At 37.6% G+C, this 18,068-nt stretch overlaps 1 protein-coding gene across 1 annotated transcript; it reads left to right on the top strand.

The window, feature by feature from the left end:
• The first annotated feature begins 1,595 nt into the window (after window positions 1–1,595).
• On the top strand, window positions 1,596–17,691 carry LOC105391120 (probable cytochrome P450 49a1). The gene is made up of 12 exons (XM_048622836.1): window positions 1,596–1,884; window positions 6,201–6,382; window positions 7,374–7,507; window positions 10,047–10,141; window positions 10,668–10,778; window positions 11,247–11,399; window positions 11,882–12,094; window positions 12,392–12,539; window positions 13,177–13,251; window positions 13,635–13,714; window positions 14,615–14,759; window positions 17,042–17,691. The coding sequence occupies exons 1-12, from the start codon at window positions 1,844–1,846 to the stop codon at window positions 17,354–17,356; spliced, it is 1,692 nt and encodes a 563-aa protein (XP_048478793.1). The 5' UTR covers window positions 1,596–1,843; the 3' UTR covers window positions 17,357–17,691.
• The last annotated feature ends 377 nt before the right edge of the window (window positions 17,692–18,068 follow it).

The following is an 18,068-nucleotide window of genomic DNA, read 5'->3' as shown; positions in this document are numbered from 1 at the left end:
TCTTGGTGCCCCCATACAAAATGTTAATCTTGGGCTGCTAAGTTTTATTTTTTGATTTTCATCTTGAAGAGTCACCAAAAGTCATTTAATCTGAAATTGCTGAAAACAGTTTCTATGTATTAATAATATCTTTCATATGAACTATCATTTGCAGCTGTACCTGTTCAGGCTCCACCTGCAAACTTGAATATTCGTTAAATATTGTCAATTTTTCACTCAAAATCCGTCAGAAAGTGGCTCCTGGACACCTGCTATACCGTTTCAATGTTGATGAAACTTCTGTCAGTGTTTTCTAATGACACAACACATATAATAAACCAGGTGAGATGCGGGCAGGTCTATAGCATCTTGGTGCCCCCATACAAAATGTTAATCTTGGGCTGCTAAGTTTTATTTTTTGGTTTTCACCTTGAATATTCACTAAAAGTCATTTAATCTGAAATTGCTGAAAACCGTATCTAGGTATTAATAATACCTTTCATATGAACTATCATTTGCAGCTGTACCTGTTTAGGCTCCACCTGCAAACTTGAATATTCGTGAAATATTGTAAATTTTTCACCCAAAATCCGTCAGAAAGTGGCTCCTGGACACCTGCTATACCGTTTCAATGTTGATGAAACTTCTGTCAGTGTTTTCTAATGACACAACACACATAATAAACCAGGTGAGATGCGGGCAGGTCTATAGCATCTTGGTGCCCCCATACAAAATGTTAATCTTGGGCTGCTAAGTTTTATTTTTTGATTTTCACCTTGAAGAGTCACCAAAAGTCATTTAATCTGAAATTGCTGAAAACTGTTTCTAGGTATTAATAATGCCTTTCATATGAACTATCATTTGCAGCTGAATCTCTTCAGGTTCCACCTGCAAACTTGAATATTCGTGAAATATTGACAATTTTTGACCCAAAATCCGTCAGAAAGTGGCTCCTGGACACCTGCTATACCGTTTCAATGTTGATGAAACTTCTGTCAGTGTTTTCTAATGACACAACACACATAATAAACCAGGTGAGATGCGGGCAGGTCTATAGCATCTTGGTGCCCCCATACAAAATATCCATTAACCAACAAGAGCGTCAGTAAGTAAACGTCGTATTTTTTAGAATTTATTTATTTTAGAACATATTTTAGTGTTTATATAAATACCTAGCATTATTATTCCAATGTTTTTGGGGCTTTTTACGTGTTTTAATTGATAAAGTATGCAATGACTGAAGTGACCATCTTAATTTGGTCGGGTATTCAAAGGCTGCTAACTTTAGGCTGCTAACTTCACGCAGGTTCTTTAAGCCAGCATGTTTTGTGATATTAAAAAAACACATTTAAGTAATGTTTATTTCTAGGTAATTAGGAGTATTTTTTTACAAGCCATACTCAATCATTATACGCGCAGCTACTAAAATCGGTTAATCAGGCAATGGTCTTCAGTCACGTTCTTAATTTGATGCGCTGCGTAAAATGTGTCAAATGAATTTATGATAAGTAGTTAATATATTTCTGTACTTACTAAACTAACATAGCTTTATATTTCCAAATAGTTCGTTTCATAAATATGTTATTTATTATCTAAGTTTGCGATAACATTGCACATCACTAGTCCAATAACGGCTGCTCCAAACTGTATGAGAGACGACCAAACAATCATCCGCGTGTGTTTGACTCAAGCAGTTCTGTGATTCGAATTTCAAATGTGGACGTAAAACTTTATTCATAAATAAAAAATAAGTGAATGTGATGTCTTGCCGGCCATGACGTGTGTGTGAATAAAAACTTTTTGGAAGTTGGTTTCTATTTATGAAAGTGTTTTAAATTGTGCTGGTTCTAAGAAGACGTGCAAAATGACTCGCTCAAATAATTTGTTTCGCCAATATCAGTTAATGTAAGTATTAAATCATACATTTTTTTTTATTATTAATGTTTATTATTTGTTTTTATAGTATTTTATGTTTAGTAGCGAAACTATTAATTTCATAAACTAGATAATCCTAAGTTGATTGATTTTTATTAAACGACGTGGTGTTCAATAAAAAATCAACTTAAAAGAATCTCACACGCATTTAACGTTCAACCCCCTCTTTTGGTTGGGTATATTCCATACAGGATTTTTTGTACGGATGAGACTCTTGATGATTGTACCTTTTCCATAGATTTAAGAGTCCGATAACTGATAACAGTACCTACCTAGTAGTTGGAAGAAGTTACGTTTAGAACACTCTGATTAAATAAAATAAGTTTATTTTATAGTGTACAAAATCTACGCTCATATCCGACTAGGGTAAAATGGCTAAATTTTAATCCTAATGCTAATTTATGTAATTTATCATGCAATATAATTAATGGTTTAATGGTGCCCAGGTCAGTTCCATTCCAAGCCCTAATTGCTAGTTACGAGTATACTCTGTCCATTATATTATTGGTTTTTTGACATTCGAAATCCCATACATATTTGATGACTGCAAAGGAAAACCAACTTTACTTACCAGACATAAGGAAACGTCAAAAATACAATAACATAGTGGAAGCTCTATAGTGTTAGACCGTAGGCTATATAGAGCAAAATGAACTTCAGCCCTAGTCTCACTTCCGCTCCCTACAAATGGTAGGATTTTATCTTTCACAATCTCCACAACCAGCAGAAAAACTAGAGATACTTACCACGCAAAAACAAACCACTGTCGATGAAAATGATCTCTACAATGTTGGGCCTAATTGATCGAAGCCTTAGTAGAGAGCGTTGGATACATGATGGTTGATTATTCTTCCCCTGAGCATGGCATTCTCAACAAGTATTAAAATATTATTTTTATCTTAGTAAGCATATATTTGATACTAGGTAGAAATTACAAAAAAAAACATGTTTTATTAAAATTATTCAGTAATAACTTTTTATAATGCTGCCATAATCACAGCCCGCACTAGGGAAAGCTGAACGAATTTTGAAGCAGATATACATAACATTATAATGTATAACACAGACCACAAATGGCATATTAAGTATAAAAATTAAAATTAAGTACCAATCTTATTTTGGAGTTTAAAATAAATAAAGACCAATAACAAAGTATGAAGACTGATCTTCCTTACAGGAGGCAACGAGGTATACAGATAGTTATGTATTTATGTTGTAAGATAAGACTCGTTATTATGTACCTACGCCGCAACTATCTGCTTCCTGCATATTAATTACGTGGTCTGATATAATCAATTGTACTGTGTGTCAACTTGACCTTCAATATACACCAACGTACTTGTACTTACATATTACATACATACTCGTGATCATACATTAAAGCTACTACGTTAAGTTGCAGAGATAGATATATTTATTTATTTAGATCGGTGCAGAGTATGAGGATCGGCAAGGTGATTCTTTAAAAATATGTTCGTAGGTTTGATAAATAAAAATAATTAAGTGAGCAAGATACAGTGTGGGTTCAAAAGAAACGCCTCGAAAATTATAGCTCACCACCATTCCAAGTGAGCTTTTATTTTGAATTAAGTAGTGTAGTTAGAAGATTTAGTCAGGTTGTGATTATAGAAGTACACAATATAATAATAATATAGATTAGTACTCCCAACCGTACTCTTACGCCACCCGGCGCAGTTGTATTTATGAATGGAAAACGTAACAAGGGTTCATTTAATTTTTTAGTGTAGTATTTACATTTAGGCCTTTCTGCTATCTGCATCGATTGACTTGGCAATCAAATAAAAATAAAAGCTGACCCCTAAAACCTAAACCTGTTTGGAATGCGTAGTGGCGGATCCTCCTCCTATTGTATTTTTGTTTTTTCTTTAATCCGTGACGAGGCTGAGCTTTGCTTCCCGTGAGCTTCGCTTCACCTCAAAAAGTGTTCCTGTGTGAGTCCCGGGATAAAAAGAAGGCCGTGATGATTAATCCAGGTTTTCAGCTTCCTGCCATTATATTTTTACCTTGTTACCTACCAAATTTAGACAAAAAATAACCTTTTGCATATTACTTATATCCATATTCATGCAATTATATAAACAACACGTAGTAAACGCGTGCTACTTAATACTAATTAAGCAAAATACACGCAGATACCAGGTGTTATCGATTAAGGTATTACTACTAACGACGACAGTAAAAATAAAAATATTTTTTGTTTATTTTCCTGTCAACTCTGGCAACTTCTGTTTATCTTCTTGACTTGATTACTTTAGGTAAACTGTATTTATTTTCATGTTATTTTAATTTTAGACAAGTTTGCTAATTAACTTTTAGATAAAAACAAGTAAGTAACACAATTGACCCGATTTTAAGCAAACAAATTAATTTGACCTATGATTGAACTTCCGTATAATGAATTAGAGTGTTAATTTTTTTTAGATATAGAATATTGAGGCATTTAAGAAAATCTATCTAGTTAGGATAAAATTTAATCAGTAATGTTCCCGTTGCCGGGTTAATTTACTCGACCATGAGCAGCTTTATTCACTATCTGAACATATCTGTAATCGTGAAACAGTTAAGCTTTTATACTAAATCATTACTGCAGTAAGAAACATCAGATTTTGAATAAGAAGCTCACTATCAACGCTTGTGTATCGCAAAAAATTTATATAACCAAAATCGTTAGCGGCATTCCAAATCGTCATAAGCTTTTAAATAAATCAATAAGTACCAATCTTTTTGCATATTCTTGGAACAGCGTTTCACCGGTGAATTTGGAATGCACTCGCTCCGAGCAGTACTCGCCATTACGAGCAACCCTGTTAGACTGATGCCAGTTGCAGAAAGGAACTTCAAACTATATTGCTGCTTTTGAATATAATGCTGCCTTGCTTTGACAGTATGCAGACAGAAAGAGACAGACATAGATTTGATGTCGACTTAGCTTAAAGTTCCTTTCTGAAACTCGGCGTGAATCGGTTATTTTTAGAGCGACGGGTCTACAGTAATAAGCTCCAGCTTTAGAAATGCGAAACAGGTTTAGCTGCGCTGCCTTTAGCGTATTTTTGAGCTTATTTAGTTCGCTACATTTTATATAAAAATGTTGCTCGATTTCGAAAGGATTTTTAGATGGACTCATAATAACTTTCATTTGTTACATAGTGCCTACAACAAGTTCTATAGATTAGCGTGTGAGCTTTCTAATTATGTTATTATAAGGACTTGTTTTTTTTGTTGAAATCTAGTATTTTTATATTTACCTGAGGAACGAAAGTTAACAATAACAAACTCACGGATCGGAGTTAAAGGAAATTAAATGTGATATTACACCCGTGGTATACCTAATTATCATGCCATTAGTAATTTGTTAATGACATACGGTTATTTTATACACAATATTTACCATAAATAAATCTTTTACTTTAGAAAACAGAAAAAGCTCATAATTTATATCAACAGAAATCATTGCAAAGAGGCCATTTCGAATGCAATCGTGTCCACACACAGATAACAAATGGGGAAAACGAAAGGGAATATTGAACGAAGTGTCCCGATCCGTGCCGGGGGGGTCACTCTATACAGCCGAAAAACGAACGAATGAGAGCTGTCGTGCAATCGGCACGTTTAATACAACGAGATAGAGACGTGGCTCGCGAAGGAGCGCTCCAAAACTTAGTTTTTCGTCATATAGAGTGACCCTTCAGATAGAATTCTGCAAACGATTCGGAGTGGACACATCGAGATAGGATTTCGGTCGACAAACGGACGGCAATTTCACATATGGCTCAAAGATAGTGCCTACATAACATCTGGGGCCGATGGTATGGTTCTCTGCGATGGCATTTTCGTTATCTGTGTACCCTGAATAAACCTTTTGAAGGTTTGCCACAGTGTGCAGAATTTTGCTAGGCTTTAGAGTAGAGTTGGTACAAGTAACTGCTACCGTACCACCGTCGACACATCACCAATTGACAAATATAATAATATCGAATGTTCGGTAGTGGCAACCCCACTGAAAATGTATTCTCTTCTGACGAAGTAGAGCATGGCTGTAACTATAATATAGATATTAGATACAGTTAAAATCTGAGATTAAAATTATTGATTAGTTTTAATGGTTGTTAGATGGAAGTTTTCTACGTGACTAACGTGAAGTGATTAAATATGTGTTTGACCTGAACTAATCCAGTCAATTAATCAATGAACAAGTCCCAAATAAGACCTGATTATAAACACAAAACCTCAACATGCCATTACAAAACTCAACCCTTTCTCCACAGCACATCCCGGCCATCCAGACGCCACATATCCTCTTCATCATCAGACCGCACGTCGACGTCTCCGCAGCGGCGCGGGCCGGCCGTGGGGCGCCGGCTGGCGGAGCCGCGCCGGTTCAGCGACATCCCTGGACCCATGGCGCTGCCCATGATGCGGCACTCCGCACATATCCTGCCGAGGATAGGTAGGTCACCATCACCATAGACTAATATATTGCCAATCTGATTACAATTAGACTTACAGCAATTAAGCCAACCACAGGGCTGCATTTTCATTTGATACACTGCTTAATTCGAGTAATCGTGTAAACTGACAATTACCGTACAGGTTTCACAACCGAGAAAGTTAAATTGCTAACTTGGCATCCTACGTGATTATATCTAGATCAGTATGCTTGAACATAAGCCTGTACATAAACTACATTAAGCATAGGTACCTATAACCCTCGCAGCGATAACTTCCCCGAATGGATATTGCACATGATGTTGCATCCACAACGGCTTACTGCATTTACTATCGCTCATAAACTTTAATGTTATAGGATTTTCATTTTATGGCTTATTTTTCCTGGAGAAAAGATAGGATAGGTAAGGTACTCAAGTTGCAGTTAAAGCACAATAAATTATAGGTATTTACGCCTACAACAACATAAAAGAGTTCCATTTTATTTTATTAAATGTCTGTTTTGTATTTTATAGATCAACATCTCTACATATCTAGCGAGACTTAGAAAAATAAAGATCTCAACAATATTGAAGAAAATTACGTTGTTTAAGTATACGTGGTGTGGGCGGGAGTGCAATTTGTTCGCTCGTACGACGGCAAAACGCTTTATCCTTGAGACAATCTAATACATACGTATTATTTACTTCACACTTGCGAATTTAAATTTAAAATCCGTATTACGTTTAACTGATAGAGAGTTTAGAACACTGCTGTCGTATTTTATGTTGCCGTCACTATAACCACGAGTTCAATTTAGTCATTCCTTAACCTGGTACAAAATTACGGCTTGGCTACATTATACACAGGTCCCCATAAACACACTTCAACCATATAACTCCCCCTTGTGTCATAGTCAATCAGGGAATAACAACAATCCTCCTTGCCTCACAAAACAACTTACCCCCTCTGTAACCCCCCATAACCACTATACCCTGACCTCTGTCCCACAGGTAGTTTCCACCACGTGGTGGGCCTGGGTCTGCTGGACAGTCTCCGCACCAGGTACGGGGACCTGGTCCGCCTGGCCAAGGGCTCCCGGACGCGGCCGGTGCTCTACGTGTTTGATCCAGAGATGATGAGAGAGGTAATGCTAACCCGCTATTAGAATAACACTAAGAGTTTTGGTTATTTGTACTGAAAATAATTAGATAGTAGTTATAAAAATCCCTATACATATCTATAGATATTTCACCTGATAGAGAAATAAACCCTGGGTAAAAAATACATGAAGTATTAAAATAAATACTGATAAATATAATAATATATAATATATATAATAAATATTAAAATAAAGTAGACGAGGCGTATACCTACTTATTTATTATACAGGGTGTTGCAAAAAGGGTTGTAACGTATAAAGTTTGTAACACCCTGTAAAGATTGTATTGTTTACACGAGTAACCAGTAGAAATATATTTTTTGGTTTTAAAATACTAGTAAGTATTCTACATTATACATAATAATATTACCCATGTTAATAATAATTATTAATTGGTACCCTACAGGTGTATAACTAGAAAAAAATCCTGCTTAGATTTGTTTAATAATTTAATTAGCCTAGAACTATAATTATTATATCTTTATCAAATTATGATTGGCCTACTGTTGTGATATGATTACGATTGCACGAAAAAAGTGACACAACAATCGTATGTGCTGACTTTACTGTGTCAAAGTTCAACGAAATGTTTGAAATTACTGATAAGTTCTTATCTATTATTATATTTTCGTACAATATGACTATTTTGCAAACAAGAACTAGGCCGAATCTTATGATGTTTTGTAAATGCTCGTCGATTACCAAATCATGTTTTTTAGATACTAAATAATATATTTTTCAACGCACACGTCTTGTTTAAAAATAACACTTTACACATATAGCAGTTTTGTGTCGAATTATCTCTTTATTTTTTTTTCTAAGTATTGTATGTGAATTGGTTAAATAAAAGGTTTAGTTTTGAACCTATCTTAAGTTGGAAATAAATTTTCGTTAAAGCTGTACCTATATACTAACAGACAAAATACACATAAAACGATGTATTTTGTCCAACAAACGTAATTTCATCAACTCTAACTCACGGAACTTTACGGATGCAACAATAAAAGCATTGGAACATTTATCACGCGCCGCAGCTTAGCGCCGGCAGCCCAATAAATAAGGCTAAAAAATACATAGAAAGTATTTAAAAGTTCTCATCGTATTACGTATAACATGAGCCGCACTGCGACAGTTTTAAAAGATAAACGGGCTCGCAAAAACAGAACAAGATTATCAAAATCCCGGTACTTTATTCCATTTTACATAATGCGTGACCGCGCGGTAGGTACTTAATTTGACCTATTGTAAGGTTCTGTAGTTAGAATTTGTATGGGGTCCCTTTCTACCTATACGAAAGTATTACAACAAAAAATATATCAGCAATATTTCAGTATTTTGTAAAAGTCATAGTTAGCTTACGGGAAACCTATGTAAAATGCGAATACCTAACTAGGATCTACTTATAGTGTTTATAAAAATAATAAAAACAATCAAACTCAAAAATATAAAATCTGATGGTCCTTCTATGTGAGTATACACTATAAATAGAAGGACCATGTCTTGTACCTCCTGCAGGTTGACTGGCAGAAAATGCTTTTTGCTATAGTCAATTGTGCAATAAAGTATAAAATAATAAATAAATAAATAAAATATACAGAGGTCATCTTTAGCTCTTCACCTTATCTTTTAGTTCTGCCTCCCGAGTTTTTTACATTTGTGATGATGATTACATTGATGATGAATCTCTGTGTACCAAAGTAATTTAAAATATTTGAATTTCGATTAACTACAGAACCCGTTGTACTTCTAGCAAACGCACTTTTTTAAATCAAAATTCATACAAAGTTACCCTCTACGCCTAGCCTCATAAGAGCCAGATTGCCTGAATACATTACATGGATGGGTAGCGTGGGTCACGGATCTGTCAGCTATCTGTTATTTATGTGTCATTGTCCCAACGAGCCGTATGCAATTATTTGAGTCACATAATTCTTGATTTATAAGCGGTTCTTGGATAGAGTTCATTTACATACAATTATTTACTGTTTGTATGTGCTTAATCGCTTCATTGTAATCAAAGCTATTTTTTTTGTGTTTGGCTTAACTATACCTACATATAACGCAAATATATGTGTGTTTGTGCATCTTTTACGTATCACGGTGGCAAATTTAGGTATAATCAATACTTAATCGTTTAAAATGTTTTTGTGTAAAATCGGTTTGAAAAAGGAAATTATTTTTTAACTACCGAAATCTTGGCTTAAGCAGAGTTTAGATGAAATAACCTATGTTAGCTGAATGAAATTAACAAATCCATTTTGCTGATACTTTACAAGAAAGCTTCCGTTTCACAGAGGCTGTTTTTAGTCCTGGCCCACTATGAACCTACCCTCGTTGTCTCTTTTACACCTGGCCACCTGGCCCACTATGAACCTACCCTCGTTGTCTCTTTTACACCTGGTCACCTGGCTCACTATGAACCTACCCTCGTCGTATCTTTTACACCTGGTCACCTGGCCTACTATGAACCTACCCTCGTTGTCTCTTTTACAACTGTCTGTGCGACAACTCTCGTTGTCTGCAGGTGTACGACAGCAGCGCCACCGCACCGCCACACTGGGAGGGGTCCCCGCTCTCGCAGCAACGGAAGACCAACCCCAACCGATGTCCGATACAAGGGTAAGTGGTCTGGTAGAAAATTGCTATAAGCAATAAGGTCGCCTTTTTGTACTGTTTAGGTATTTTTAATTTTAAATATACTTTTTTGTGTTTCTATTGTTATTTCTTTCATATAAAGAGTATTAAATTATCTTGTATTGTAAGTGGCTTTAATTATAAGTAGGTATTGTGTCATTAGTGTAAATAGGTAATTATCTGATTTGCAGTGGAATGTCAGTAATGAAATGGATGGCTCTACATTGACAATGCTAGCCTATTGCTGGTTCACACGCATCGTATATTATTATGTGTGTGTCGCAGAATTTTACTGGATTATTTGGTGCGATATTCTTCTAATGAATCTTCAGCTTCAGCTTCAGCAATTGTATGTATTTTTCTAATAGATCGTAAATCATCAGTCTTTGACCACTTAATTATTGGTTATTAACAACGATAGGTCTGACTGGATCAATATATGATAATTGCTTCACATTAAATATAGCTTAGCACTCACTTACACTTGATTGTAATTTGTTTACCATTTCAGGGATGAATCGAAGGCAATATGGGCTGCTTTAAGGGCTCTTCTGCTGGACGGATCGTTACTGAAAAACTATGAAAAGGCTTTTGATGATATCGCCACAGACGCCACTAGGAGGTAAGGATGACTTGATGATGACTCACCATCTCCATTTTATTAAATTTTAATGCACTTCTACTATTGAAAATCCGAATTAAAATACGACATTGAAAGTATTGAAACCAGAAAATACAAAATGATTCTTTTGTTTTTTTAAACAACCTGTGTTTACAATAATTTGCATGACGCATGGTTTTGTAAAGGCCATACGTTATTAATACCGTAATCAACTAACTTACCATACCTCTGTTTGCACAGTTGGCTGACTTTGTTAAAAGCACGGAATCTTAGCATTACTTATTTGCGCAGCCGTATTAGTGTCAGATGAAGTCAGATCAGCTGTCCGACACCCATAACACAGGTTCTGCCTAGCTTGGGTTCGGATGGCCGTGTGTGAGATGTCCCCACATATTTATTTATTTAGTGACCCACTGCTGGGATTATGAGCTAATACTAAACGATAGTTAATAAAATTATAATTTCCAGACTAGAAGAACTTCGGCATGCAGAGAACGCGTTGAACGAGGAAATAGAGACTGAACTATACCGGTGGGCGCTGGAGTCCCTGGGCGTGCTGGTGTTCGGCACCCGGCTCGGCTGCCTCGACGGACCGGCCCATGTGCCCACCGACGAGAACAGGTAAATTAAACACCAGTATAATAAAACAGATATAATAATTTATTCCGGTTTTTTAAACTACGACAAAAAGTGGATCTACCAACGGTCTACAACGTAGGGAGATCCACTTTTTGGTCGCAGTTTAAAAACCCGGAATGAATTATTGAATCTGTATTTTAATGAAAAATATCATCTGCGTATCCATAACAGATTCAAACAAGGGTAGATGTAAGCATAGAATAACAAGTACAGTAGTACTAGTACCTACTCGTTATCCTATGATATAAGAAATAAACTTAAAACAAACAAAAAAACACATATACATGGAATAGTTAACTTTTAGTTGGTACCTTCCTACAAAAATCGCATCTTTATTCCAATGTATTGGATTTGACGCGGAAACTGAATATGTAGTACCTAATTCATGAATTATTTGATATTTTTTTATAGTGACGGTATTGTTTGACTACTAACCAACTAACACTAGCCCAAACCCTCCCCAGAACCCCAGAGCAGACCTCCCTCGAAGACGACGCTCCCCCAGCCCAGTGCTCGCTCACGAAGCGCTCCCTGGCCGGGCTGACAGCGGCCGAGCGTCTCGTCCGCGCCAGCCGCGACGTCGCGTCAGCCGGCTGCCTCGTGCGGAGCGAACTCACGCTGCGCCCCGACACGGAAGGATTTAATGAGGCTTTGAAGGCGTTTGATACTCATTTTAGGTAATAATGAAATTTGAAAAAATACTCGTATAATAAACCTACAGAAATTAGAAGTCTTTCTGGTTTACTTGGAGCAAAAATACGTTACGATTAGATTAACCGATTAACCTAACCCGTATACAGCTACATTCAGCTGCGGCTTTCGAATGTAGTTTTTCGTATGCATAAGTAATAAAATTCATCATATAAAATTGGTAGAGGAATGCAATTAAAATGTGATGTTATACAAATACCAACTAGGTACCTACGCTTATATGATTACAAACGGTAATAACCGTAATTTTGTTTGATTTTTAGCTTAATGGAACATTTCCTGAAACAAGGACTAGAAGGAATCGACTCCGGCGAGTTAGCGCCTGAAAAGAGCCTCCTCGACAAACTGCGGCCGCTGAAGAACAGGCTTCTCCCGGTCACTGCTGACATGATGCTGGCTGGAGTGGATCCGGTAAGCACTTTTGTTCATAATTACCTACTGCAAATACGTCTGTCATATTATTATGCTACTAATCTCCTTCCGTGAAACTGAAACATTAAAAAATAGTGTCTAGCGCAATAACCATAACGCTTTCTGATTTGTTTGAGAAGTACTTATATTCCTTGCTACAGATTTTCGTGACAATGAGAATATTTGTCATATACTATACTATATAGGGTAAACACCCTTGCACGATTTTAAACTAAACTGATACAACCAAATGGAAATTGCCAACAGCAGATTGGTATTTATATTTCTATAAAATGTATTCTGAGCGTAGTCCGAAGTCGGAGTCTGCAGCGCGGCTCGTGTTGGTACCGAACTTATTTTCGTCACTTGCTAATGTGGACGCTATTTTAGAACTTTCAAAAAGACCTTTTTCCATCAGAAGTACCTAGTTAACTAATATTTTTTATTTTGCACTGAAATAATCACTCCCGCTAACAGTTTAAAAATCAGCCACAATTACCATCACAAATAAATAATTCCAATCTCATTTGCATTCTTAACCTTCTTTTATTTTCTATTCTATGTATGAATCCTGTTTTTGTGCACTAAAGAGTACTTATTTTATCTTATATCTACATATATATAATATATATTCCAGCTAGCCCAATCAGCACTGGGTATGCTCTACCACCTATCCCTGCACGCCGCACAACAACAGCGCGCTCACGACGAGGTATCTATAATACTTTATTGCACAAATATGACATAATAAGTGTACAAATAATTAACTTTACGGTATAAGAATTTTCTATCAGCCAACCTACACGTAACAAGTACAGATACAGGTAAAGTAGAAAGCAGGATACATTCACTTCATAATTAACTTAATAGAAATACATGAAATATAAATATTATACTAAGGCCTTGTTCCACAATGTCTGGTTAGTAGCTACCTGTGAGATAAAATACATGCTGTCACTGTCAAAAAAATAATAACAGAAAGTGACAGCATGTATTTTATCTCACAGGTAGCCACTAACCAGACATTGTGGAACAGGGGCTAAATGCTAAATATACTTACAGACCTACATTATATAATATATATACGAATACCAGGTATCCTGGGCCGCAGCCTCACGGAGCGCCGGCGCCGGCTGTCCCGAACTCCCCTACCTGGCCGGGGTGGCGCGGGAGGCGCTGAGACTACACCCGGCCACCGGAGGGGTTGTGAGAAGGAGTCGCGAGGAGTTTGTGGTGGCTGACTATGTTGTGCCGGCTGGGGTGAGTTGGTTTTAATGGACGGTGGTATAGGATTAGGTCTTAGATTAGAGATATAGGAGTAGGATGGTGGGTCACATACTAAAGAAGTTGAAACTGTCCGCATTCCTGCTCTGATACTCCATCTAGTTTCCATAATAGAGGCGTTTTCAAAGGACTCAATGTTTACGACATCTCAGAATAACAATAGCCTCAGGCTGTCCCGACCTCCCCTACTTGGCCGGGGTGGCGCGGGAGGCGCTGAGACTACACCCGGCCACCGGAGGGGTTGTGAGAAGGAGTCGCGAGGAGTTTGTGGTGGCTGACTATGTTGTGCCGGCTGGGGTGAGTTGGTTTTAATGGACGGTGGTATAGGATTAGGTCTTAGATTAGAGATATAGGAGTAGGATGGTGGGTCACATACTAAAGAAGTTGAAACTGTCCGCATTCCTGCTCTGATACTCCATCTAGTTTCCATAATAGAGGCGTTTTCAAAGGACTCAATGTTTACGACATCTCAGAATAACAATAGCCTCAGGCTGTCCCGACCTCCCCTACTTGGCCGGGGTGGCGCGGGAGGCGCTGAGACTACACCCGGCCACCGGAGGGGTTGTGAGAAGGAGTCGCGAGGAGTTTGTGGTGGCTGACTATGTTGTGCCGGCTGGGGTGAGTTGGTTTTAATAGATGGTGTAGGATTAGGGCTTAGGTTAGAGATATAGGAGTAGGATGGTGGGGCACATACAAAACGAGTAGTAACTGTCCGCACTCGTGCTCTGATACTCCATCTAGTTTCCATAATATAGGCGTTTTCAAAGGACTCAATGTCTACGACATCTCAGAATAACAATAGCCTCAGGCTGCCCCGAGCTGCCCTACCTGGCCGCGGTGGCGCGGGAGACACTGAGACTGCACCCGGCCACCGGAGGGGTTGTCAGGAGGAGTCGCGAGGAGTTTGTGGTGGCGGACTATGTTGTGCCGGCTGGGGTGAGTTCTGAAACAGTTATGATAGTGTAAGGGCTAAGGGTTATACGGACAAGATGATACATACAAAACAAGTAGGAAACTGTCCGCACTCCTGCTCTGATACTCCATCTATTTTCGTATTCATGTTAAAACATCGTTTTTGAAGGAAGATAATAGAGGCGTTTTCGAAGGATTGAGTCCTTTCAAGTTTTTTTCAATTTATTCAACTGGACCACCAGTTTACGACATCTCAGAACAGCAATAGCCTCAGGCTGCCCCGAGCTGCCCTACCTGGCCGGGGTGGCGCGGGAGGCGCTGAGACTGCACCCGGCCACCGGAGGGGTTGTCAGGAGGAGTCGCGAGGAGTTTGTGGTGGCTGACTATGTGGTGCCGGCTGGGGTGAGTTGGTTGTAGACGATGGTGTAGGACGTAGGATAAGGGATCAGATTACTTAACAATATGGTGGGTCCAATACAAAAGGTTTTAGACGGTGATGATAGTCTAAGGGCTGATATTACTTAAAGATACGCGAACAAGATGGTGATGGTGGGTCACATACAAAACAAGTTAAAATCGTCGTCACTCCTGCTCTGATACTCCATCTCGTTCGTATTAAGATAATGTTGTTTAAGGGAGATAATTAGGATTAGATGAATAAAGAGGCGTTTTCGAAGGAGCGCCGCAATGTTCTTAAGCTGCGTACAGCGAACGCCCAACGAACACCCAACGATGGATTTTTATCAGGAATACAGGGCAGATTGCAGCAACGAAGGTCAACGAAACCCGTTCGTTGGCGTTCGATTGGCCGGTCTGTACGCATGCAGCTTTAGTATTGACGACATCTCAGAATATTCACGTCAAACTTAGACCTATATGTTATTTACTCGAGGATTAATGTAGCTAACGGCAAAATGGCATGTGCATTTGTATATTAACGTTAACGGTGGTAGTTAGTTAAGTGAACGATAGCGGATAGTGATAGTAGTAGTATTAACATTCAGTATCGACGATAAAGTTTTGAAAAGGTAGGGTGTGTTTTGTTTTTATTTTGCCTGTTATTTTAACTATGAAATATTATGTTATAGACAAGGTCAAACAGTAGAACTATTGGGTTCTCCTAACATAATGAATAGTTAGAGGACCAAGGTTACAGATAAATAGGTATATAGGTACTGCGTAAAAAATGAAGCAGGTACGTAAGCTCAGCCGTAAACTTTTTTACTACAACCTATCAAGAAAATTGCATATTCTGAAAAGCACATAACATTACTTATACTGGGAACCTTTGTAGCCATTTGTTCAGTATATTAAACGTAAAAAAAGAATTCCTTTTTATTTCTCAACAACATTTAGCTCAGAAACAGTTCAGTGAAAGAGAACGAGATTCAAATAAAGATATATTGATGAAATACAGGGTGCTGTGACATATCGTTTGATGACGGTAGCCTATTGTATCTGACAAGGCTAATGTAGGGGGGTACAGTCGGCCAATTGCATTAAGAAATGTGGAGGAAAATTGGTTAAAACTTAATGCTATGAAATGAGTTTCAAAAACAAGTGATGCAAAAAAAATGAGTATTTTTTTGTGTTTTCTACAGTTACGGGTACGGGAGTTTTACTACCACATAATGTGCAAATGGCGGGCGGTCTCATCGCGAAAATCGAATGCTTCCAACATTGAATATGATTATTTTAGAAGACATAACTACTTAGACAAATTGATAATGATTCAGCATTTATGTAGAAATTTATTACATCTCAGTACAGTATAAGTATAATTTATAAATAACTTGCACCTGAAGTGGACTGTACGCAAGTAGAACTGACCTGTGCTGAAACTTGTTATTGCGAATACAATTTCCAGTCACGTTTTTAATAAGCGAATTGTCCACGCGAATAATGTTCTATTTGTGAGCTGGCACTGTGAGGTGCCCATACATAAATACTCGTTAAGCGACTTTGGACTTAGTAGCTTTTAAATTCGTGTTGAATCAGGGCAGTAGGAGGGCTTGACACTGTTCTAGGTTTATAAAATCCAAAGAGATTTAAGTGCATCTTACTACTTATAGCTACTACATGTATAGAAGTATGCAGAATGTGTATTTAATAATATTACAGTGTTACCCACTTATTCATATAAAAGTTACAGAATATTTAAGCTATTGAACTGAACAAATTGTTCTTAGACAGAGAGCTTACAGAGAGAGACAAAATAGTTCAATAGCTAAAACGATCTATAACTTTTCTATGAATAAGGGCATTAGTTTCCACAACAAACATTGAACCTTTTCCATTTTCCGCAGGTAGACATAGTGCTTGCCCACGGAGTGACGAGCAAATGCGACAAAGAATGGGGAAGACCGAAAGCTTTCATCCCCGAGCGATGGTGTTCAGACTGGCAGCCGCTCAGCGCGAGCCGGGCGCATCCACTCGCGTCCATGCCCTTCGGAGAATCCTGCCCAGCTGAAGGAGTAGTCGGGAAAATGCTCGCCTCCCTCGCAACCAGGGTTCTAGACAAATACAGGCTGGAGTGGCATGGCCCGCCGCCCAACCTTGTTACCGCCGGAGTAAACAAAATTCAGCAGCCATTTTATTTCGTTTTGAAAAATGCTGCGTGATTTTTGCGCGATGTGGACGTTACGTGACATATTTGTATCCGTATGTGATATTGATCTAGGTTTTGATTGTTTGGATTGTGTTGTATTTTAAGGTTACAAAGCTTAAAGTTAGGTGCTTTAACAATAAATTTGTGATAACGATTCCATTATTCATGTGTTGTCCCGTTTGATGATGAGACAAATTGTGGTAGAGCTATACCGAGGCTAAGCCATGTTTATTTGATAGTTTAAAAGTTTACATAATTTTGATCATCTCCGTTGATAAGTTTATGTGCTATCTCTGATTACACTATTGTTTTCACTGTTGATTTATAAATATGTTTTTCGTATTTAAATGGTCGTTTCATTTCAAATCATAACAAAATAAGATATTGTATATAGAATTCCCGCAAAAAACTATAACACAACAGAACCTTATGAAATAGTGGTGTTTTTTTTAACTAACTGACCCATCGGACAAGTAGGCTTATTTCCCAATGGAGGCGCAAGACATTAGATAGCCCAAATCGAATCAGAGTTTTCAGCATTACAAGAGAGTTATTAAATAGGAAGTTTGTGATATCTTGGGAAATCATTTTGATTTGTAGGGCGACAATGGGTTCAAATCTGGTCTAGGCAGATACTTATTTAAATGTTATTTGTAACTATTAAGACTGAATATGTCTGCAAAATATTCCAAAATCAAAAGACTTACCTTCTCAAAAATTAAAAT

This window comes from Plutella xylostella, chromosome 8 (assembly GCF_932276165.1).
Source record: "Plutella xylostella chromosome 8, ilPluXylo3.1, whole genome shotgun sequence".
In the NCBI taxonomy this organism is placed as follows: domain Eukaryota; kingdom Metazoa; phylum Arthropoda; class Insecta; order Lepidoptera; family Plutellidae; genus Plutella; species Plutella xylostella.
The sequence above is the reverse complement of the archived record's forward strand: the minus strand, read 5'-3'. Positions and strand labels throughout refer to the sequence as shown.

What these genes read in the sequence shown, in the direction of transcription:
- LOC105391120 (XM_048622836.1), top strand. Translation starts at nt 1,844, where the DNA reads ATGACTCGCTCAAATAATTTGTTTCGCCAATATCAGTTAAT. An exon ending in ATCCAGAGATGATGAGAGAG is followed by an intron (nt 7,508 to 10,046) that starts GTAATGCTAACC and finishes CGTTGTCTGCAG; the next exon opens with GTGTACGACAGCAGCGCCAC. An exon ending in TGCTGGCTGGAGTGGATCCG is followed by an intron (nt 12,540 to 13,176) that starts GTAAGCACTTTT and finishes TATATATTCCAG; the next exon opens with CTAGCCCAATCAGCACTGGG.